General features: G+C 45.2%; 2 protein-coding genes across 6 annotated transcripts in view; one reads left to right on the forward strand and one right to left on the reverse strand.

Moving 5' to 3' along the window:
- The window catches only part of FANK1 (fibronectin type III and ankyrin repeat domains 1), a 107,286-nt gene extending 93,765 nt beyond the window's left edge, over positions 1-13,521 (forward strand). For all 5 annotated transcript variants that reach the window (XM_070781070.1, XM_070781071.1, XM_070781069.1 and 2 more), the window contains 8 exons: positions 4,252-4,333; positions 5,526-5,600; positions 6,379-6,444; positions 9,438-9,603; positions 12,298-12,441; positions 12,953-13,030; positions 13,124-13,168; positions 13,274-13,521. In XM_070781070.1, the coding sequence (XP_070637171.1) occupies positions 4,252-4,333; positions 5,526-5,600; positions 6,379-6,444; positions 9,438-9,603; positions 12,298-12,441; positions 12,953-13,030; positions 13,124-13,168; positions 13,274-13,339 (722 nt within the window). In that variant the 3' untranslated portion in view covers positions 13,340-13,521. The remainder of the gene's footprint in view (positions 1-4,251; positions 4,334-5,525; positions 5,601-6,378; positions 6,445-9,437; positions 9,604-12,297; positions 12,442-12,952; positions 13,031-13,123; positions 13,169-13,273) is intronic.
- A 3,503-nt stretch (positions 13,522-17,024) lies between these two features.
- The window catches only part of ADAM12 (ADAM metallopeptidase domain 12), a 394,035-nt gene continuing 386,778 nt past the window's right edge, over positions 17,025-24,281 (reverse strand). The window contains exon 23 of the mRNA XM_070781066.1: positions 17,025-21,925. Within this exon, the coding sequence (XP_070637167.1) occupies positions 21,865-21,925 (61 nt within the window). The 3' untranslated portion in view covers positions 17,025-21,864. The remainder of the gene's footprint in view (positions 21,926-24,281) is intronic.

Genomic DNA, 24,281 nt, shown 5'->3' on the forward strand with positions numbered 1-24,281 from the left:
CCACCTGACCAGTGCCACCCGTCTAACACTCGTGGGTGCTCACCGCCGGCAGCATCAGTTCAGTATTTGGAATTGTGGCACCCGGGGTCAACATCAGAGGAACAGACCCACAGATGCAAAGCCTGCCTTTGTCATGTTCTGTTGAACGTACTGACGCAGTCCCTTGGGCCAGACCCACGGTGTCTTGAAGGGCTTGGGGGCGGTGGACTGAAACGTTCTGCTCACCCTGGGATTTCCTCTCTGTTCTTCATGACTCCTGCCTAGAGTGGGAATGGGAGGAGCTGCTCTGCCCTGCACACAAGAGTCTTTGCATTTCTCTTCTGTTTCTCTGTCAATTCCTGTAACCAGGCAGACCTTTCAAGCCTTGGTGGTCCCTGTCGGGGCTGGTGGTCATACTCAGTTCCTCTTTGCCTTCCTGGCAGGGCTCTGAGAGGGTCAGTGAGTTAATGCTGAGACAGAACTTCCATCCCTGATGGCAGTTACTGCTTCCTTTTGCTGGAGCTCAGCGAGCAGGGCGTAGTGAGCAATTATGTTGTTTTCCTTCTCTTCTATGAGGTGTCCCTTTGTTCTCAGAATGAGTTCAGAGGGCGCTGATGACCCGTTACAGAAGCCAGGACAGGCAACGTGTTGTTAGCTGCTGAGTTGTGTTTGACTCTTTGCGACCCCATGGACTGTAGCCCACCAGGCTCTTCTGCCCATGGGATTCTCTGGGCAAGAATACTGGAGTGGATTGCCATTTCCTTCTCCAGGGGATCTTCCCGACCCAGGGATCAAACCTGGGTCTCCTGCATTGCAGGCAGATTCTTTACCGGCTGAGCCTCCGGGGACATTTATTTAAATTACATCCTAATATCATGATACCCTGGTCTCTGCTATACGTGGTCCTCAAGCTTCTAAGCGTGAAATGAACTTCCTTCATTTTCTGATATTTGCCTGCTGCAGAGCTCCTTGGCTGGGAGGGGGAGGGCCCACACAAGGAGAGGTGTCCTGGGGCAGAGAAGAGGGGCAGCGTGGGCTGGAGGTGGTCAGGGGGCACTGTGCTGGGTGCTGTGTGTGCTTTTCGGACTTCCCTTCACATTCCAAGAAGTCAACACATTTCTGAAGGCTGCTATTAGGCCTCCCCTTTCCCTTCACACTTGGCAGGAGTTGGGGTTCTTAGGTGTGTATTTAAGATGTCTGCTTGTACCCAACGTTTAGTAAGAGTGGAAGCTTAGAGTGGACTGGTCAGCTACGTCAGCATCTAGTCAAGCTCCACACTCCTTCCTTGGACGACTCCCTCAGCCTTTCTTGTCCTGGTCTATGGTCTGAAGGAGGATCTAAAAGCATCGTGTAAAGTCCTAATTCACTTAATAGGATCGAGTTAGGATACCATACTTTAAAATTCAGTAGAAATAGGATGAGCTTCCTATGTTCGTCTAGACAATTTTGGAGAAGGCAATGGCAACCCGCTCCAGTGCTCTTGCCTGGAGAATTCCATGGACAGAGGAGCCTGGAGGGCTACAGTCCATGGGGTCGCAAAGAGTTGGGCACAACTGAGTGACTAACACAATTGCTATGTTCCTCTAAACGATTCCATTCAAATCATGTATTTTTGTGTTTTTAGTGGCGATTGAAGTTTGCGATTCACAGGGGTGGGGTCGTTTTGGTGCAGTAACGGACTTACCCACCACACCATCCTTCTCCTTTCCAGGAAGGGAGAGGGAAAGGGAACTTTGGGTTTCGTTTGCTCACTAAAGGATAGATCATTTTAAGTCTGTCCAACTCTCAGCCTCTGCACTGTTGGTGTCTGGGGCTGGATAATTCAGGTTGTGGGGCTACCCTGGTCTGCAGAGTGTTTAGAGGCATCCCTGCCTCCAGCCCCTAGATACCACTAGTACCAACCCTTAAGTTGTGACAACCAGTCACAATATCACCAGACTTCACTAAATGTCCCCTGGGGAGCAAACCTCTGTGTCCTCCCATCGCCCCTCCCAAAACCAAGGGGCTGGAGATGACCCCTCTCCAAAGGCCAGGGCCGGCTGTGGGCCTTGCCCTCTGATGGCTTATCGTGCTGCTTTTATTTAAGGCCCTGGGTCTAAAACTACGTGTGGGATGATGGAAAGGAAGTATAACGTAGCTGAGACGTCTTGAGGAGGTTGGCAAGCTCAAGCAGCCAACATGGTTGTTTCAAGAACAATTCTCACTCGGCTTAAATTTATTTTACCAGAACAGAAGAAAGGGTGTCAGCTGAAGGTCATTCTGATAGGGATCCACTCATTCCTCTGCCCCTCTGTTTCCCGGCTTGTACTCTGTCCAGGGAGACTCGTCCAGGGAAACTGGCAGGAAAGGGGCTCCAGAGCTGGGAGCTGCCCTGGACCGTTTCTCTACTGGCACAGGTGACCAGGGACCTCTGCCTGCTGGATGTCAGAGGGAGGGTAAGGTGTGGGGTGAGCCCCAGGAGGCAGCTTGAGGTGCGATGCGAGAAGATGGTTGCGGGGGATGTTTTCTTTCAGAGTTGAGAATATAACAGCTGAAAGTCAGCCCCACAGCATGAAGGATAGGAGAGGAGCCAGTGTGTGTCTCTTTCTCTCTGGTGCCCCCTAGAGTGAAGACTGGGGATGGACGTTACTTAGTTCAGTCGCTCAGTCGTCTCCGACTCTTTGCCACCCCATGGACTGCAGCACGCCAGGCCTCCTTGTCCATCACCAACTCCCTGAGCTTGCTCAAACTCATGTCCATAGAGTCGGTGATGCCATCCAACCATCTCATCCTCTGTCATCCCCTTCTCTTCCTGCCTTCAATCTTTCCCAGCATCAGGGTCTTTTCTAAGGAGTCAGTTCTTCACATCAGGTGGCCAAAGTATTGGAGTTTCAGCTTCAGCATCAGTCCTTCCAATGAATATTCACGACTGATTTCCTTTAGGATGGACTGGTAGGATCTCTTTGCAGTCCAAGGGACTCTCAAGAGTCTTTTCCAACACCACAGTTCAAAAGCATCAATTCTTCAGTGCTTAGCTTTCTTTATGGTCCAACCCTCCCATCCATATATGACTAAGTTCCTTAGACATGTTAGATGAACGAGCCCTTTGACATGACGGAAGCCAGGCATTATCAGCTCGATGCCTGTGGGGGCAGGTAGGATGCTACTTGTGTGTGGGAGGTTGGACACCAGGCAGAAGAAAGGTACCCTGCTTGGGGCCAGGGCACCTGCCACTCCATTCCTGTTACCTGCATGTGTGTATATGTGCTCGGTCGTGTCCGACTCTTTGAGACTCCATGGACTGTAGCCCGCCAGCCTTCTCTGCCCATGGAATTCTCCTGGCAAGAATACTGGAGAGGGTTGCCATTCCCTTCTCCAGGGGACCTTCCCAACCAGGGGCTGAACCCACGTCTCCTGTATTGCATGTGGATTTTTTTTTTTTTCTTACTGCTAAAGACACTTAAATAATGTGCAGGTGCTGGTCTAGTGCTTTGTGTTATCTCATTTAAACTTGATCATCGACAAAGGTAGAAAGTCATGGAAGCTGAAACACGTGAAGCCGTGAAATAAACGTCCTGCTGGACGGCTTCTTTCACATGGTTCTGCACTCTCACATGGCTCCTCTTTGAGCTTCGGCCCCATTCTCTTCCACGAGGAGTCACTGCACCAAGGGCCTCTCTTGTCCTGTTGCTCTGCTACTGTTTCTCAGGACCCTTCCCGGGCTCTCCCCCACTTGGCAGGCTTGCCCCCACTGTGAGGCTTTCTCACCATGTCCCACCTCTCTGGGTACGAGCCCTTCTGCCCCCACAAGGCCGAAGTGGATGTTATGTTCCCAGGGAAGGACTGACGGGGTGGGTTCCCAATGTTAAAACCATCTGTCTTTTCTTGTTTGTTGTTCACATGGCTTAGTGACTCCCTGGCAAACAAAACCAGCCCATCGAGATGATGGTGGAACTTTCCCTTGCTCATAAGAGACGTTTATGAAGTCTTAAGAAATCTAAAGGTTTATTTTTCGAATATCAAAATAACATCCACACAGCAGTGCTTTTATAACTTGAAAACGTCCCAAGCCTTTAGGACAGTCTAAATGTTCTTCTCTTAATATGTGAAAACAAGGTCTTTTTTCAGTAAAAGGAGGAGGGGAGTATGTCATGTAAGAGACACTCGGTGAAGCTGCCAGGTGCCTTCTTAGAGGTGAACATGGACTTCCACTCGAGGCCGCAGGAGAAGTAAGCTGGAATGAATCTCCTTTCACTATATTTTGGATGACCGCTTTCCATCTACTTTCTTCAGGAGAACCCATAAGTAGCGAACACTTGCATAGAGCTGTCAACGTGAATGATGAAGATCTGTTGGTGCGCATACTGCAAGGAGGGTGAGAGGACTCTGCCTTTTACAAACTTAGATCTTTTAAAATTCACAGCAGTGCTTAGAAGCTGGCTCCAAAATCGATCTCAGATGACTGGTGTGAGTTCAGTCTGGTTCTTAAGGACGACCATAGAAAGCCCCACATAAATGGCATTATTTAATGAACATTGAAGACAGAAATGCCAAGTCTGGGTGTCGCATTTTCTTCCTAGAAATAACTTCTGATTCTTGCTTATATGCCATAGCATTTGGGCAAATTTCATCCCTAACTGCCCATGTCTAATTCCTGATGAAATTAAGCAATCACTCAATCAGCTGTTTCTAATTCAGATGACTGGTAAAACCCTAGAGGGGAAATGGTGACCATGAATGCCACAGATGGGCTATCTGCAGCTGCTTCCCAAATGAAAAGGGGGTGATGTTACCCAGACCCTTTTTGAATTGATAGTTTTGAGCATCTTAGAAGATGGGGCTTCCCTTGTGGCTCAGCTGGTAAAGAATCTGCCTGCAATGTGGGAGACCTGGGTTTGATCCCTGTTGGGAAGATCCCCTGGAGAAGGGAGCCACTACCCACGCCAGTGTTCTGGCCTGGAGAATTCCATGGACTGTACAGTCCATGGGGTCACAAAGAGTTGGACACGAATGAGCAACTTTCACTTAGAAGACAGGTCATCTCTGAATTGAGGCTCTGTAAGCTGGAGAAGAGAAGGTTCCTGCAAAAAGCCACAGCTTCCAAGCTGCTATTTAAGAGCTTGGCTTTTTTCTCTGAGCAGCAGAGCTTCATGCCCAGTAGGTGAGACGGGATCAAGGGAGAACTGTGGCTCTCCCTTGTTCCAGGCTCGTGTGGCGGGTGGAGCTGAGAGCCTGCAGCGCAGACACTGTGTCCTCTCCATAGTTGAGGGGGGCCTGCTCTTGGTGGAGGATTTTATCGAATTGCATAATGGTTCTGCATTGGAGAAAATGGCCTATTTCAAGTGAAATTACAGAAATTTCCTCCTCTTTCCTTGTGAATTTGGATCCTTTAACGTATTAGGCAGGGCAATCTAAGACAACAACAACTTAATGGCCCGGGAGGAAATGGAATTTTCGGGAAAATGAACCATTCTAACCACCTGTGCTCTGCAAGAGGCGTCAGCTGTGAATCCACAGGAAGTGGTGCAGGCGCGTTAATCTCTTTCTCCTCTGTGTTTTTCCCCAAGCAACGTGAAGGTTGATGTTCCCAATAAATTTGGCTTCACCGCCCTGATGGTCGCTGCCCAGAGAGGATACACCAGGTATGGTCCTTATCTCCTCATCCCTTAGCAAAGGGTGGAGCCCCTTGTTTGGGAGGGGAAGGGCTGTGGGGATTCTCTTTCCGAAACTGTGCCACATGTGGGCTGAACACCAACTCAGTGGCTCTTATCATAACACCAGACAACACGCAGGGGAGGACCTAATGTATAATCTCATGGTAAAGAAGAGAGGTAGCCATTTCAATGATATTTTTGCAAGGTATTTTATATGTCCTGGGGAAACTGGTTATTGGAATGTTAATTTCCTCATAAAGAAAAGGGGAGGGCTATTCATTCTGGAAAACAAACTTGTCTGATAGGTTGCTCAGATAAAATTTCCGTGGACACACTCCATTTTCTCTACTCTTAACAGAGATAAGCATAAATAATATTTTCCCATCATATTTATATTTTAACTACTAAAATGCCATTTTGAAAGAAATAGAACATGGATTTCCATTTATGCTACCATTTGAAAACATTTCAAATGGCCGTTAAAGTGACAATGAGTTAGTTTGATAGTTTGATAGTCTGGTTTGTTTCATATGGTGAAGTTTTTTGCTTTCAATGAATAATTCACATAAAGGGCAAAAACTTTTTTTTTGGTGTGGAGAGGTGGTTTCCCAGTTTAATAATACCTGGTCTTTAAAGCCAGCTGCCTCTGAAGATGGAGGAGAGTGTGTTGATAGGTCTTAAATAGTTGTTCATTTTTCCTGAGTTATCATGGGTTCTTGCTCATCAAAACTGCTTATCCAGCAATACTGAAATTTGTTTTGTTTAGGCTTGTGAAAATCCTCATTTCTCACGGCACAGATGTGAATTTGCAGAATGGAAGTGGCAAGGACAGGTAGGTGTGGGCCCTGCCCTAAGTGGTCGCCATGCTTTGTGTTATTCGGCTTACTCCCAGAGGGCTTTTGACTTAACCCCAGTATTTTCTTGTTTCTCTTGACAGTACTGAGACGTGATAGGTTCCCAAAGGAATGATGGTGACTCAAAAGCTGGCTTGTTCATTTGTTACTTATTGTTAACATTCAACAGGGTAATTCTGGGGATATCTATTATAATGCGCCTTCCCTCCTTAGCTCAGAGCCCAGCACACTCTCTGCGTTCAGTAAATGATGGATGTTGAAATGGTTATCTCCAGCTGTGTGCTGGGCATTTGGCTGTAAGTGCCTGTGACACTTGGCACCTCCCTAAGGGCTCTCACTGCATTTTGCCTGACTCTGTTAACTGAAAGTCTTAGGTGCCTCTAGAGTGAGGAACAATCATGACAATTCAACTAGAGAACAACCTCCCTGAGGTGGAAGGACTGAGTGCATCACAGGAGAAGTTTATGAAAAGAACATGATACTCACAAACTTGTTCTTATAATGATGTGAAAATTTTTTAGAAAGACTTAAAATTAATCATCAAGCTAGTGGTTGCTTAGTTAATTAATTCAAATCAACCGATAGCTATTGAATGACCATCACATGCCAGGCTTCACCATGCTTGGCACTTGGGTAGAACAGTGAACAAAATGCAAAGCCTTTGCTCAGGAGCTTGTAGTCATGTGATAGATGCAGAGTAAAGGTATCTGCATTGCGAATCGGTTTGTAAAGAGTAGCTAGAAGACCCTGATCATGCCTGGTTGGCCATGAAGAGAACATCAATTTCCAAAATCAGAAAGCCTGCCTACTGTGCCCTCTGGATATAGTGCAGCAACAGATTTTAGTAACATTGAAACAATCACTTACACACTTAAACAGTAGTGTTTCAAGTAACTCTTAGGTAATTTTGGAACTGAACCACAATGGTGTGTGGTCACTCACCTAGAATCAGACATCCTGGCATGTGAGGAAAAATGATAGTGCCTCAAAAAGGAAAAAGAAAAGAAAAGGCTGAGAGATACCAAACAACAACAAAAAAAATTAAAAAATATAAATTAATTAAAAAATAAAAATTGCTGAGAAATAAAATGGACCAATTTCTCTTAAATCTCAGAAGAAAAAATTAGAAATCTGAAATGACTCAGAACAGAGAAAATTGAAACATGAAAAGAAATTGGTACGCTTGTGTCTAAAATAGATTTGATCGAATCATTGAAACGGGTACTCATTTTTTTTTTAGAGAAAATTTAAAACCATTAAAATCAACCCAATAAGCAGAACATCTGAAATAGCCCATATCCATACAGTAAACTGGAAAATGTATTAAAAAGCTTACCCCCCAAACAGGTTCTGTGGTTTGTCTGTTCTAATGAGTTTGTTCAGATTTTCTAGGTACTGATAGTGACCTTGAACTTCTCCAGAGCAGAGAGAAGTTGGGGAGCTACAGAGGATAGCCTTATTGCTAAAATCTGGTAGAAAGAAAGCAATTCGCATGTCTTTATGTGAAGACATTTATGTGTCTTTTCCATCCCAACTAAGGGGCTCATGTAGGAGGGTAAAGTTGTCTTGATTAGGAAATTTCTTAATATAATACTTCTCATAAGTAGACTAAAGGTGAACCCTGTGTGTGCGCGTGTGAACTAATCCTCTCTTTTTGTACTTAAATTTTTTTTTTTTTAGCAATGACTTTTTGAGGAGATGGGATCAACTATCTTAGAGGATGCCCTATGCTTGTGATCTGCTCAACTGTCTCCTAGGTGTGAAGGAGGCATTTAACTTGTTTGTTATTCCTAATAAAGTTAAAATTAGGTTTAACAGATTGATTTGATTCAGGTTAACATCTTTAGCAAGAGCACCTCAGGGCCGGTGTTGTGACTTCCGTTTTCAGGGTTGTGATGCAGGTTGGATATTCTAGTTCCGATCCTTTGGTTAGGGTATAACAGCTAAATCCTTCTTTTGTAAAGGTAATAGTTTCCTATCACAATTAGAAAGTAATCTATGTTCTAGGAATTCAGTACATGTGAATATCCTATTCTCCATTAACCTTTCATACAAAAATTTTAGCATCCACCGTGATCCTTGCCTAAATCACTGTTTAACTGGGACTTGCCGAAAAGTGATTTTCTAATTCCATGATTCCTCCCATATTTATTTTGCTGGTGGTCTTCTTTTAACAAGAGCTTTCCCTCACCAACTGAGGATGGACTCATTTTATTCTATAAACACAACACAAATGTTTATTTTAAGCACAATAAAATGTTTATTTTTCTTTTAAGTGTCAATATTTAGAGGAAGGATTTCATTTAATGGTTATCTCTAATAGAGCCCAGGGAGATTTTTTCTTTCCTTTGCCTCTGTTGACTATCACCATGGACTGGTAGGTATATTTCATATCTGACATTTTACTCATTTGCAGTGATTATTCATTGTTTGGAGGTTTAATTCACATGCCATAAAATTAATTTTGCTAAAATGTACAACTCAGCCTTTAAAAATATATTAACAGAGTTGTGCAACCACCATTATTCTATAACTCTAGAGGATTTCCATCAGTCCAGAAGGAAGCTCTGAATTCATTACAGTCACACTCCATTTCCTCTCCCTCCAGCCCTGGAAACCACTAATCTGTCTCTATGGACTTGTCTATTCTGGACATTTAATATGAGTGAACTAATACACCACATGGCCTTTTGTGTCTGGTTGCCTTTATTTTGCATAATGTTTTAGGGGGCACCTACCTTGTAGCCTGTTTCAGTACTTCATTTCCTTTTTACGGCTGAATTCTATTGAATGGATGTACCACAGTCGATTTATTAGTTGATAGACACATACATGTTATGTGAATACTTTTCTTGACTTTTCCACCCAAATTAGGATTTCTCTCTTAGGTTTAAACCAGGGAGGATACATATGGACCTGAGTGTGGTAACTGCACTTAACAGCCAAATGTTTCTTCTGCCGTGTGTTGCAGTCTGATGCTTGCATGCTATGCAGGACACCTGGATGTTGTGAAATATCTCCGAAGACATGGTGCTTCCTGGGATACCAGAGACCTGGGAGGCTGTACGGCTCTGCACTGGGCTGCAGACGGAGGCCACTGCAACGTGATTGAGTGGATGATAGGGGATGGCTGTGAGGTGTGGGGCCCGCCTCATCAACTGCACACGTGGAGGGAGGAACCTAGATGCTGTTCCACAGGTTCAGGGGAAGCAGGGCCTCCTGTGGATGCCTTTGATTAGCTGAACCAAGCAACACTGGAGGAAGTTCTCTGACTTATGAGCAAGAAGGTTCCTGAAGCCTTGGGAAAAAGATCTTTATAGGATCTCAACGATAGTGAGGCTTCAAGGTTGTCATGGAGGTTCAACTTGTGTGGGGGGAAAAGGAAACTGCTGAATGAACCCAAAGCTGGACCTGATGTTGCTTCTACTTTGTTTATTCTTTTGTTCCTTTCCTCATTTATCTCTTCTTTCCATCTGCCAGCAAAGCTTGGTTGTGTCTTGACCACACACCAGATACTGTCACAGGTGCTGGACACACCGAGACGTTCAGAACTCTTACGGTCACAGTGCAGCTTACTGCTTTTAGAATTAGATCATTTTTTATTCTTTGCTTTAAGATGAATCATTACAGAAAATTTCCAAAGAGCAAACTATATCAAAAAGAGAGCATTCCAGCTCTTGTGTCTTTGCTTCGAAGCAGGTGTTGCTCCTGGTTTCAAGTCATCAGGAAGTACAAGTCTACATTGGCAAATAGAATTAGAGTTGTTTGGACATCTGTAGATACTTTGAAGTTGGGCAAATGGAATTAGCTCAATTACGGTAACTGCTGATAACTTTCAAAACTTCAGTTCAAGACTTCAAAGAAGTTAAATAAAGATTGTAGGGCATGGAAATAAGGAAAGATGGACAAAATGCTGTCCTAATGGTGAGTGCCAGATGGCACAGGGTTTTCAGAAGTTAAACTGATGACCTGGAAAGTAAACTTGGAAGTAGGAGAGTTAGGTCTCCTGGAAGATGCCTGTAGATTTGCTCAGTTTGTCTCTTGAGAGTGACTGAGGGCAAGCAAGGCTTAAGCTGTGGGATCTCACTGGTTATAGAGTGCTGGGGAGAGGGCCCCTTGAAGGAAAAATACCTCAGTCATTAACGTAAATCCCTTTATTACATTTCTTGTTTTCTTTGTTTTAGAAACGTGCACAGAGGGTCCAAAGGGTCAGCCTGTGGCCTTGGTGGTTAGGGCTGGCCCACATCTGCCTTGGGCGGTAGTGACAGGCACGTTCCTCTTGTTTGGTTTATGACGAGTTCTGCTCATGCTTTGGACCCAGTGAGAATCTGTAGTTGAAAACGATGGTTGACCTTTGCTGAAAGAAGGGCAGGTCTCTGCCACCGACATTTAAATACTGGAATTTTGGAAGTGTAGGCTCTCTGTGCTTCAGTTATGGACACACTCATTTGGGGTGAATACCATCTTTTTTAAATGCGTCCATTGAAGATTTCTGTGTGGCCAGCAAGTGGCACGTAGATGATCTCAGCACAATGGAGGGATGGGCCTGGGAACAAATCCATCACCACCCATCTTCTTGAATCGAATGATCTGTACTGAGTGTGACTTACTTCCATGGGGAACCATTTCTACATTTAATGAGCCACGTGACCTCAGGAAGGCCATCTGACTTTTCTGAGGTTTGGTTTAAACATGTGTAAACCAGGAATAAAAATAGCTACCCCTGTTTCATCTTCAGGACCCAAAGAGAAAATGTGCATGAGAGTGCCCTGAAAATGTATACAGCACCCTATAATTGCAGGCAATTATTTTATTATTATTTAACCATAACAGAGCTTGCTGCCCAGAAAGGTTATTTGTTATTTGCAGGGGGAAGAGCTGCAAATCTTAACGGTGTTGCAGAGGGTAATCTCAAACATACAAATCACCTGCAGGGTCTTAAAGCTCTTCCAGCAGGTCCTTGTTTGTTATTCTGGTCTGATGTTTTACTGAAGCTGTAGATTTCTTTGAGTAATTCTTCTGTAACAGAATCAGGTGTGTGTGTGTGTGAGTGTGTGTGCATCCAGGTATCCATCTGTGTGCACATGTGTATGTTTCCTTCAGTATCATGCCTCATGGATTGATGAAGTCTTTATGGAATTGAAGGAGACAACATTTGCATTCCCTTATTTTAAAATGTCTTTTAAAACACAAAATTGCGAGATGTTGGTATAGGTTAGGCTATTGGGAAATGGCCCATCTTGTTAGCAGGCAAGCTCTTGTTTTGGACAAGGCATTAGGTTGGCTAATTTTTCAGGCTGGACTTCATGTCAGAGATCCGGTTGCTTTGTATTTACTTGTAATTCTTCTGCTTAAAATTAATACCTATTGGTAAATATCAGGGTGGGTGTTTATATTCCTGTCTTGTTCCAGAAGGGACTTAACGTTGCTTACAAAGATACTTAAAAAAAGAAGCAGAAACTATAAAAACAGGAGAGGAAAGTTAGGCAGGAGAAAATAAGGCAGATCATATGGGGCCAAGGAGAAGAGGATTATGTTCCTTTTTCTATCCCATCTTCTTTCCCTTTGAACGCTGTGTAAATGAAGATGCTCATGGGTGGTGAGAGGCATCTTGGGGCCTGTCTGCATCCTTTAAAGTGGCCCAAACACAGATGCTCACTGAGTAAATGTGAACAAAGTCAGTACAGTGCAGCTGATTATCACTAGGTCTAGAAAGACTGCTATCTAAATCGGGGGAATTTGGGCAAGTAGACATTGCTTTATAAGCTTCCCACAAGTGATGTGCAGAACAAGAAAGTGGGCTGAGAGCCACTCACCCTGTGGCTCCGCAGGTGGACGCTGTGGATGCTGGTTCCAGGTGGACCCCACTCATGAGAGTCTCTGCAGTCTCGGGGAACCAGGAGGTTGCCTCTCTGCTGATTGACGCAGGCGCAGACGTGAATGTGAAGGACAAAGACGGGAAGACCCCTCTGATGGTACGACTTGCTCCGTGTAGCGCCTGGCTTGATGTGTGGGATTAAGGTCACAGCTGCCCCGTAAGAGCCCTTCTTTTGAGCTCAGCTGCATAAAAGCACCAGGTTTGGGTGGCGTATGATTCCCCACTGGTCTGTGGATTAAGGCATGGTGATGTCATCGTGGCATTTTTCTGGGGGGAGCCCAGTCTGGTATCTTTGTAGTCTTTTTACAAGTATTTCTTGAAGCATTGCCAACTCCAGTCTCTGGGGCCATTTTGGGATGGGAACAAAGGAGTGCTGTTCTCTGTCTGGGTTTGGCCTCGGCTGTGTTGTCTCACATGGAGGAAAGCAGATTTCCTTTCCATTTCCCTTGTGTTTGCCGGCGCTGTGCAGTGGGGTCCACACGCCCATCCTGCAAAGCCCCGCTGGCCCGTCGGCTCTGCCTCTGGAGGGTGTTGCTGGTGGATGTCCTGGACCTGCCTGCACCGAGATCCCCTTCCTGCTCACACCCCACTGTTGACCTGTTTTCTAGGTGGCTGTGCTGAATAACCACGAAGAATTAGTCCAGTTACTTCTTGACAGAGGGGCAGATGCAAGTGTGAAAAATGAGGTATGTGACTCCATCTCCATCTCAAGATTTCCCTGGAGGGCAGGAGGGAACAGAGGCACGAAAGAATTTTTTTTTTCTTGTTTTGTCTTTCAGTTTGGCAAAGGTGTCCTCGAAATGGCCAGAGTTTTCGACAGACAGGTTGGGATGTTGTTGCTGCCCGTTAAGGCTAATTTTGTAGCATTTAAAAAAAAAATTGAAAAACCCCAACTCTTGGATGACATGCACCTGTTTTTGTGTATCTAGAATGTCCTCTCCTTATTAGAAGAAAGGAAAAGAAAGCAAATGCTGAAGAAGTCATCTGTTCGCTGACCAGGGAACCTCTTACTTCCTCTCAAAGCCCAGTGAAACAAACCAAAGCGGGACTTGAACTGGAAAGAAGAAATTCTGTGTCTCTGAGGGCTATACATTTAATTACTTATTTAGTTGAAGATTCACAGTGACTTTTGTAACATACAACTGTTCCCACTTTGAAATACACCTTTTTACCTAAATGTGCGTGGCGGTGGTGTTGTCACTGGGCATCTGCAGGATGAGGATGTTTTCCTGAACTTGGAGTTACACGCGAAACAAAATATTTAGGTCCCAGAGATGGAGATGCATAGCAACATACCGGTCTCCCTCTTCCCGCTCCCATCCTCCAAGCTGTCTGCCCTCCGAGCCACCCCTGGAGCCGGTGGAAATTCCCGCCCCCCATGTGTTCTCAGTTCTGTCCTTCCCTCCCAACCTAAGGCCTTGCAGCCGTGTTGCCAGGTGATGCTCCCTCCTGGAGGGACGCTCCTCCAGAAAGCCTAGGAGGCCATGAGCAGAGTTTTCTGCTCAGCTCTTGGCCTCACATCAAAGCGCGAGATACATATTTCAAGACTCCGCTTCTGCTGTTAGAGGAGTCTGTTTAGAACAGTCCGGTCTGAGGCTCTGTTTGCATAGACTCAGGCCCTGATGATGAAAGACCTGGCCTGCTGGCAGCTTTGCCAATGAGGAGTTTTATTTCACTGAGTCCTTAGAGCAGAAAGGGTTTTGATGCTGATCGCTCAGATCCGACACAAACAGGAATGGACAGGTCTGCCACTTGGGGACTCAGACACAAAAGTGTTGGTGCTTGAACTCAGTGGACACACTTAAAATCGGCAAAGAAGGGAGCTAGCTGACCACATGCATTTTGTGTCTTCAGAGAGACGAGCTAGTTAACTCGGCCCCGAGAGAAGACAGGCTACAGAGGTCTGCCCAGGACAGCAATCTTCTCTGCAGGGAAAGACCAACTTACAGGTAATAAAAGTGCCGAAACTTTAGGGGAAGGGCATGGGGCAAAAGCACACAATCAATTTTATTGATGTTGGCAATTTTCCGCTTCATTCCATACTATTTATAGAATGGGCTTCCCTGGTGGCTCAGTGGTGCAGAATCTGCCCGCAGTGTAGGAGATATGGGTTTGATCCCTGGGTTGGGAAGATCCCCTGGAGGAGGGCATGGCAGCCCACTCCGGTATTCTTGCCTGAAGAATCCCATGAACCGTGGGGCTCATGCAGTCCTCTTCTTAGCTGTTTCACTACGTTCTACCTTTTGTACAAATGCTTACTCCTCTAGATTCGCTAGATTTAAAAAATCCCTCTAGAAATCAGAGCATTATCACAGGTCTCCAAGGCTCCTTTCCCCTGTCGTAATCAATGTTGACATTCACCTCAACTTCATTTCTCCGTCTGTTGTAGATGATATTAATGAGCTCTGGAAAGAGGGCATGCCCCTTCTTGTGGGCCTCAAGCTTGGCCACATAATGGGGCTGACTCTGGTCAATGAAATGTGCATGGAAATAGATGCTGCCTGTCTGAGTGGGAGCTTTAAGAACCTCCGGTCCCTTTTCCCTCTGTCACAAGACCAGCCATGACTTTGACAGAGGCTGCTCCACAGGCCAGGGTCCCGATACCAGAGCCTAAGCTCACCCAGAACGGACATGATGTGAGTGAGAAATAGTCCTTTTGTGTTGCGAGTCACTGAAATTGAAGAGTGGCTTGTCAATGAAGTGTAACCTAGCCCAAAATGACTGCCTGGAAGGTCCTAGCATAGATCTGTGAATCACATTTTCCACTGAAGCACCTCTCAAGTCCTGTGGTTTCCAGTCTTACTTGACTCACACTTTCTTCCTTCCTTTCCTTCTCTCCTTGTCTTGCCTTTCCTTTAAATTCAGACTTTAAAATTCAGGAATGGGCATTGAATTTATCAAATATTTTTTTTAGCATCTCTGCCAATCATATTTCCCAACATGCTACTGATTTGCTGACTTGGATTACTAGATTTTAAAATACTGAGCCATCCTTATATCCCTGAGATGATCTCATCGGGCTCAGTGGGCTTGGGTTCTATGTGCTCATGTGCTGTGTGTTCACTTTTTAATCTTTCTCCTGAGTGAGACTAGATGGAGGCTTATCTTGTGTTTTTAATTTTTCCCAAGGAAGCAACCCATGCTGTTATTAGTTTCATTTTCCCCAATTAATTTATACTTTTCATTTCTGAACTGGAATTCCCTCTGGACTGAACACCCCAGGAAAGGCCATGAGCAGTGGATCATCAAAAGCATCGCAGGCGGGCGCCTGGAATTCAGGGAGTCTGAGAAACGCGGCTGTAGACTGTGCCGTCACGGTTGGTCTTATTCGCTGTTTGCTACATAATCTGCTGTTCACCTTTGACTGAAGAATCAGTGCATTTCTAGGACATAGTTTTTCTACCTTCGGTGCATTATAATCGTCAGCATTTGAACCTTTTAGATCTGAGTTTTACTTCATGCATTAATGTACAAAATTATATAATTTTTCCAGAGGCATTTTGAAAGGTGCATGCACATTCTGTGTGTTTGAAGTATCCTATTTGACATATATATATATATATATATATATACACACACATACATATATCAATTGATTTACATTATTAGCTATGTCTGAGGCCTTCTATGTACATACTTTGTTACTTGCTTTCTCATGGGTGGAAGCTGGGAAAAATAAGGACCCTTGTTATCATCCTGTAAATTTGATTTCTTAATGAAGTTCTTTATGAAATCAGAGGCTATTAAAAAAAATTGTAATAGATTTCCATTTGCACTTAGATTTTTACTCTTCTGTGTAAATATTTCTAGTCCTGCTTTCTTTCTTTCTGAATTTATCTCTTCTATAAATGAGGTGAGCTTTAAAACTTTATTTTGATAAGTTGTATATCACATTGTTTAGAAAAGCTATTAGGTCTCCCCCACCTCTAGTATGGGCTTCCCCGGTAGCTCCGCTGGTAACTGAACTAGCCTGGAGAAAGGATAGGCTACCTACTTCAGTATTCTTGGGCTTCCCTGGTTGTTCAGATGGTAAAGAATCTGCCTGCAATGCAGGAGGCCTGGGTTCGATCCTTCGGTTGGGAAGATCCCCTGGAGATAGGGCATGGCATCCCACTCCAGTATTCTGGCCTGGAGAATCCCCGTGGACAGGGGAGCCTGGTGGGCTATAGTCCATGGGGTCGAAAAGAGTCAGACACACCTGAGCGACTGCGCACAGCACAGCACACCCCTAGTGTACGTGTGAAAAGGCATACAGACATCTTCCCTCCTCATCCCACCCCCTGATGGTCTCATGTGGATTGCAGCACTCATCTCCTGACCCTCCAGCTCACCACCCTTCTTAAGGTTCTTGCTGTTTAGTTGCTAAGTCGTGTCTGACTCATTTTCGACACCACGGACTGTAATCCACCAGGCTCCTCTGTCTGTGGGATTTCCCAGGCAAGAATACTGGAGCAGGTTGCCATACCATTCTCCAAGGGGTCTTCCCGACCCTGGGATTGAACCCAGGGTCTCCTGCGCTGACAGGCAGATTCTTTACTGCTGAGCCACCAGGGATGCCCCTGTTAGATTCTTATGCATCTCGTGCATCTATACATGGATGAGAATACAGATACCTTCTCCAACTTGAGAGCTCCCCCGCCCCTACTTTGGTAAAAATCTCAGTAATGAATGGGACACCTCTTTATATTGACCTGTATACCATTTATTGGATATAATATTCGTAACAATGACTTTTTTCTATGGAAATAGCAAGTTGTGTTACCTGTAGACCCCCCGATATGAGAAACGTGTACAAAGGTAACAGACTGTAACATAAAAAGGTAAGTGAAAAAAAAAATTAGCAAACCAAAGCGTGATACATGGACAAAGCACTATAAAAATGAAGGTACTGGTTTAGTAGCTGTGACTTTGTACTGTGCTGAATGGCCTGTAGCCAGGTTTTAGAGAGTTCTGTGCCATACATGTTCAAACAGTGCACTTTCCTTCAAACCTCCCCACTTGCCCTGACAGAGGGTACATAAGAGCAGCGAACTCTGATGTTGCTCACTCTCCATGGACTCTGAAGGGATTTTCTCTTTCTAGTTCGATGTATTTTTTTTTTTTCTCTATCACTGTCTTTCCCACTTAAGTATTTGCTTATAGGCCATAAACATAGGTATCAGTCCACTTCTTTGCAAAACTAAAATGATCACATGAGATTTTTTCCTTTTGTCTGGATTTAAAATGTGCTAAATTGAGGACTAAAAAAATCTCATGGAAGGAGTATCACAGGTAATGACTTCTGAAGAGGATGTGGAAAAATCAGGGTTGGTTACAGAGTACTGAAAATTCCTTTGTGTATTAAATCTTCCGGCTATCACGAGCGACTGCTGGCTGTTACGACAGTTTTATATGCGGGGTTTCTCCTCCTGGTGCCTCATGGGTCAGGCTCTTACTGGCTGGGCTCTGCCACTGGTGTCCTCAAAGAAAAGAGGGGGTTTGCTTCATGAAACGCAGAGAGACAGTCCATACCCGTGCAGGTCAGTGGCTTCTGGAAGCATCGCTGCACAGAAACGGTTCTCAGCCTTTTCTTTAGCTTGTTGTTACGCATATGACCATCAGAGTTTTCAAACAGGTTTAAAAGAAAGAGGTGGAGAGTGAGTCGAGAGACGTTCGGTCATCACAGGCGAACTGAGTTCCTATGGCCAACTCTCCCTTGTAATTAGAGTAAGTCTTTAGGTGGGAGGTGCCTGGCCGGAGGGTAGATGCTTCTGTATTCCCTGCTGGGGTGGCGGGTGTGGGGAGCAGGGAGTGGGCAGGGTTGCTTCCAGCTGTGGCCCTGGAGAAGGCTGGGTTTTGGGTGGACTTGCGGGGCAGCCACCAAACTGCAGAGATGTGTCAGAGACTGGATTAGGGCTGGGGAAGGAACTTGGGTCTGATGATCAGGAGAGATGCTAGCTGAGGCCACCTGTGTCCAGATGTGTTCACCGCCCTCTCTCTCGAGTCCTGGGGAGATGAGGTGGCACGCCTCAGGCTCCCGCCAACCAGCCATCATGTGGGGCGGATCCACAGCCTGAATCCCCCTTGGGGGCCAGCACTGGCCCTGGAGAGACTTCTGGGTGTGACGTTTACCTGGGTGACTTGTGTTTGCTTGGGGTCCTAACAATGAAGAAGGGTCTCCAGGCTGAGTCTGCCCTCCCTGGGGCTTCCTGCTCCCCAAACACCCTGGGGAGCCCTCCAGGGCAAGAGTCTTAAAAGAAATAAGCCTCACACCGAGAGCCTGGTAGGGGGATCAGGCTGTCGCCCAGGTATGGCGCCCTCCCGGTCACTGGGGTCTCAGTGGCTCAGAATGCTTGTAAACAGCAGTTGAGAGATGGCAGGAAGACGCTCGAGCATTCGAGTTGGCCCAGTACCAGGCTCTGTTTAGCACCACGGGAGATCACAGTCTCGTAGGAAGAGTCTGCCACAGAGCAGGGTCTGAGCTGTTTTTCTTTCGGAGGAGATATGGATATGTTGTACGGATTTGCCAGGGAACAATGGCCTCTGGTTTCAGCCTGAGAATTCCTAATAAAGTTAAGAAGGCATAAAAAGAGTCCCCTCTGAGACTAGTTGGGAGTACTTATCCTCGTGTAGTTTAATTTGTCGCTCTTGTGGTCTCTGTGATGTCACCCCACATGTGGAAGCTGGAAAGTTCGCACGGGGAAGGGCAGTCTCTGGATGCACAGTTTGACAATGGAAAATGTTATGCACCGTTTCTCTCGGTTGCTACACATCTGAGTCCATGTGTCAGGAAAAGCACACTGTTACACAAAATTTCAGGAAATCACCTTTTCAGTAGAACGCCTGGAAGGTTAGCCATGTAGTTCCCAGTCAAGTGGGGTCATATAACCTGCACCTCTAGTAAGACGGAAGGAGAGTGACGACCCCTAGGGGCCGACTCTGCATCGAGGCGTGCGGACTCTCAGCCAAGGCCATCTAAACCCACATTAACTCTAGTATTCATGCCCATACAATCTTAAAAAAATATTAAAAATAGATGGTCATTGAAATATAAGTATTCATTTTCATTTCTATCATCTAGGAGGATATAAAAAGGGGGAGAAATACCTCTTACCCTCCCCCAAGCAAACTGGCTCTTGGTTCCTAAGTTATATTAAAATGAAAGTTATTGCTGAATATGCTTCATTTGCTAAATACTGCATATGGAAGTACTGTTCCTTGAATAACATTCCCTGTGTACTGTACGGGGGTGTCAGGTTTAAATATGTTCTTTTCCAGAAATGAACTGCACAGCTCTATAAAAGCACTTAGTATGTAGAGAGAAAAATGTGTCATCAGCCGTGGCCGAGTGGCCAGTGATGATGACATGTAGGATCACAGCGTTAACCTCTTTTAATACCAAACTATTCCTGGTTCTCTGAAATAGAAGCACAGGAATTCTAGTTAAGGACAGACGAGAAAAGTTCACACCCTCTTCCCTGCCCCAGCAGAAGGGGCTGCAGTGCCAGATCCAAGGATTTGGGTGTCTATAAAAATAATACCCACCTAATGCACCATAAAAATGCTGTAAACTTCCCCATAGAATATGTTTTTGGCCTTAATACAATTACCAGATATAATGCTAGTTACAGTAATTCTGTAAATACTCATCAGCAGTAATATTTTCTAACATGGCTTTATAGTTTTAAGAAACTAATAATTGCATAATGAACAAATTGCATGCTATAAGAGTTGGAATGTATTAGAGTCGCGTTCCCTTTGTGTGTGTGTGACATGGATTTATTGAGTTTATCCATGATCCTGAATGCTATGTTGCCTAGATACGGTGGGAACTCAGGGAGAGCTAAATGCACTCTTGTTTTCCTGAAGGCAAACCAAGATTCTTGGTACGTTTTGTCTTTCTGCTTCAAGGCATGGAAAAACCATGGAAATGACCCCAGATGAAGCTCTATCATAAAACAGAGTGGATTATGGAACGGTTGTCAATTGCCTTCTAATGAGAAAACTAGCCGCATAGGACCCCACTAGAAGACAGGCATAATGGCGTGTGACCTTGTCTGAGTAATTTTGTAATTTTCATGCCCTTAGGTACAGGCATCTTCGAGATCTCCTTGTGAAAATGGCTCCCCAGTCTGACATCCGAAGAGTGAAAGGTTGATAAGTCGGCTGCTCAAGACTGCATTTCATGAATATTGAGTGTGAATGTGAGGACTTTGATGCTCAACAGGTAAGTTGTAAAACCTCAAGAAACAGATCCAGGTTTTACGCTAAAAACATCTCTGAAAGATTCCTTCAGCCAAGGTGGGAAAACAAGATGCCCCAAAGAGAACTTACTAGTAACTTAGGGTTCTTTGTCCAACTTATCCTAACAAAGACAGCAGACCTGTCCCAGTGAACACAGCTTTCCATTTGGCTGCAGTTTTTGCAAGCACAGGGATTCTGCCTAATTTTTAATAAGCTGAACCTTGCAATAAAAGGAGATTTTTATCTCCAGAATTGATTCACTAGATCTGGTTACGGGTTCACATCTGAAAATAGTTATGCTCCTGTGGAAAGCCTCATCTGTCTGTCGGAACACAGTATCATTGTGTTACAGTCAAGAACACAAGGTGGTAATTTGTTCAGCTCCAAACAGCACAGGCAGATGGAGGTTTGCAGGGCTCGGGCAGTAGCTGTCTTGTAGAAACACCACCTTTCCCAATCTAAATAAGGCGCTGATGCCAGCACTCCGCAAAGGGCAGCCAGGAAAAGAAGTTCTTGGTGTTTCTATAAAGCAAACTTCTCGGCCGGCTCTCCAAACGTGCTCATAGCTGGTGAGCTCAAGGTCAAGTGTCTGCCTGGCCTCGTGTTCCAAGTCTTGTCTCCTACAGTGGCCACACCTTAAAATTCCTCTCCAGGATCCAGGCTCTCTCCCGAGCCCCCTGGCCAGAAGCCAGGTCCTTCCCTGCGATCCTGGAGCTTCCAGGGATAACCCTGGTGGGCCAGCCCGTCAGCTGTGACAGTGTCCAGAATATCCCTGGAGGCCCAGCCCAGCCTGGACCTGAAGCCAGGCTCTGGCCTCAGAGCAGGCCTTCTACCTGGGGTCTCTTGTTTGGTGTCTGGTACCAGAACCACCGCCATGGGTAAGCTGGGCAACTGCCCTCTTCATGAAGCCTCCATCAGAAATAACATCCTGTCCAGAATCCCAAAGAACACGATATTTCAAGTTCACTAAACTATTAAAAGCACAACAAGCCTTCCTTCCATGGAAAACTCAGTGATGGGTTTTTTTTCTTTTTTAAAAAAAAGCCCACTACAGCGCACTGCACTGTAAAAGGCATTCTGCATAAATTAATAATTTACAAGTACCTGAGCAAGTAAGTATACAGAGCACCATAGCACAGCACAGCACCGACGGCAGTAGCTCAAAGTTCTTTCAAATCATGGTGTTTGAAAAATTAAAAAATTCTAAAAGTTGGTACAAAAAAAAAAACTCCAACTGGAGTTGAGAGATAGTGCAAACTTGTGTCTTCACTGTTGAACAAAGGTGTCGGCTTGCTTCTCACTTAGCATAGGCAATGGGGGCGGGTCTGGGCACGGGATGGGGCTGTTTCGGAGCAGGTCTGCAGGAAGAGAGAGGAGAAAACGACTGTGGTCAGAGGCCCTATCAGCGATTTCTGCCAACCCTAGATGCCCAGGTTGGAGATACCGTTTCCTGTGCTGTGATGGGCTTCCAGGGTCAGATCTCACCTCTGCCCCCCCCACCCCACCCCAGGTGCTGGAGACCAACAGCTCTTTCCAGCAGCAGGGGTGGCAGATTCAGAAAGGACCTTGCTGAGGGCCACAGCATCTTCAGCCATTTATGACCCTTTTCAAAGCTGCCCCTCCTGTCCATCCACAAAGTGATTCGAGAAGAATGCCATGAAGCAGAACGGTGCAAGCCACAAGGGTGAATCTCACATGCAACTTTAAATTTTCTAGCAGTTGGATGAAAAAAAAAAAAGACTAAATAATTTTAGTCATATTTCATTTAACCCACCATGTCCAGAGTAGCAGTATTTCAGTAAGTCAACATAGAGAATGACTGAGATACCTGACATGTTGCAGGTACTGACTGCATAACCCAGGGTCTATCTGCACTGCCCGTGTATCCTGTCTTCCACCAGCCACAGCGTGCCCAGGAGCGACGGTACTGAGGCGGCTGCAGAGGATGGGCAGTGAAGCTGGGCACGTGGGATCCCTCAGAGATGAACAGACAGAGTGTTCTCCTAGGTGGAGACAGAACCAGCTCCCCCTGGTATCATCAACTGGCAGAGGTAAGACAGGCAGCTGCCTGAGATCATTTAAGAGAGGGCCTTCCCCAGAGGATCTAAATACGTATTTCTCCAAAGAAGTCGCTCAGTTGTGTCTGACTCTTTGCGACCCCATGGACTGTAGCCCACCAGGCTCCTCCGTCCATGGGATTTTCCAGGCAAGAGTACTGAGTGGGTTGCCATTTCCTTCTCCAGTGGATCTTCCCGACCTAGGGATTGAACCTGGGTCTCCTGCATTGCAGGCAGATGCTTTACCTTCTGAGCCACCAGGGAAGCTCACAGAAGGCACACAGATGGCTAAAAAGCCTATGAAAGATGCTCAACATCACTAATCATGAGAGAAATGCAAATCAAAAGGACCATGAGGTACCCCACCTCACACCTGTCAGAATGGCTATCATCAAAAAGTCTAAACCATCTAGAAGGTGGGGAGGGAGGTGAGAGAGAGGTTTAAGAGGAATGGGACATATGTATACCCATCAGGGCTGATTCATGCTGAGGTATGGCAGAAACCAACACAGCATTGTAAAGCAATTATTCTCCAATTAAAAATCAGTAAGTCTGTAAACAATAAAGGCTGGAGAAGGTGTGGAGAAAAGGGAATGCTCCTACACTGTGAGTGGGAATGTAAACTAGGGCAGCCCCTGTAGAACCCAGTATGACGGGCCCTCAGAAAACTGAAGGTAGGATTACCATGTGACCCAGAAATCCCACATCTGGAGATAACATTAATTCAGAAAGATAACACGCGCCCCAGTGTTCATTGCAGCGCTATTTACAATAGCCAAGAAGCAACCTAAATGTCCATCGACATAGGAACGGATAAAGATGTGGTACATATATACAGTGGGATAGTGCTCAAACATAAAGACAGAAAGATAAATATCATTCATATGTGGAATCTAATTTAAAAAATGATATAAATGAACTTATTTACAAAACAGAAGCAGACTCACAGATTTTGAAAATGAACTTAGGGTTTACTCAAGGGATGTGGGTGTGGGGGGATTAATTAGAATTGGTATTAACATATCACTATATATAAAACAGACAACCTGCTGTAGCAAGGACCTACTGTATATGCACAGGGAGCCTGCCTGAATATTCTGTAATGACCTATATAGGAAAAGAATCCAAAAGAGAATGAATATATATATGTATAACTGAGTCACCATGCTGTGTACCTGAAGCTAACACCACACTGTACATCAAGTATACTCTAATAAGAGAAACCTGTACGCAGGCCAGGAAGCAACAGTTAGAACTGGACATGGAACAACAGACTAGTTCCAAATAGGGAAAGGAGTACGTCAAGGCTGTATATGGTCACCCTGCTTATTTAACTTCTATGCAGAGGACATCATGAGAAACGCTGGGCTGGAGGAAGCACAAGCTGAGATCAAGATTGCCGGGAGAAATATCAATAACCTCAGATATGCAGATGACACCACCCTTATGGCAGAAAGTGAAGAAGAACTAAAGAGCCTCTTGATGAAAGTGAAAGAGGAGAGTGAAAAAGTTGGCTTACAGCTCAACATTCAGAAAACTAAGATCATGGCATCTGGTCCCATCACTTCATGGCAGATAGATGGGGAAAAAGTGGAAACAGTGGCTGACTTTATTTTTCTGGGCTCTAAAATCACTGCAGATGGTGATTGCAGCCATG

The sequence above is a fragment of the Bos indicus genome, chromosome 26 (genome assembly GCF_029378745.1).
Source record: "Bos indicus isolate NIAB-ARS_2022 breed Sahiwal x Tharparkar chromosome 26, NIAB-ARS_B.indTharparkar_mat_pri_1.0, whole genome shotgun sequence".
In the NCBI taxonomy this organism is placed as follows: domain Eukaryota; kingdom Metazoa; phylum Chordata; class Mammalia; order Artiodactyla; family Bovidae; genus Bos; species Bos indicus.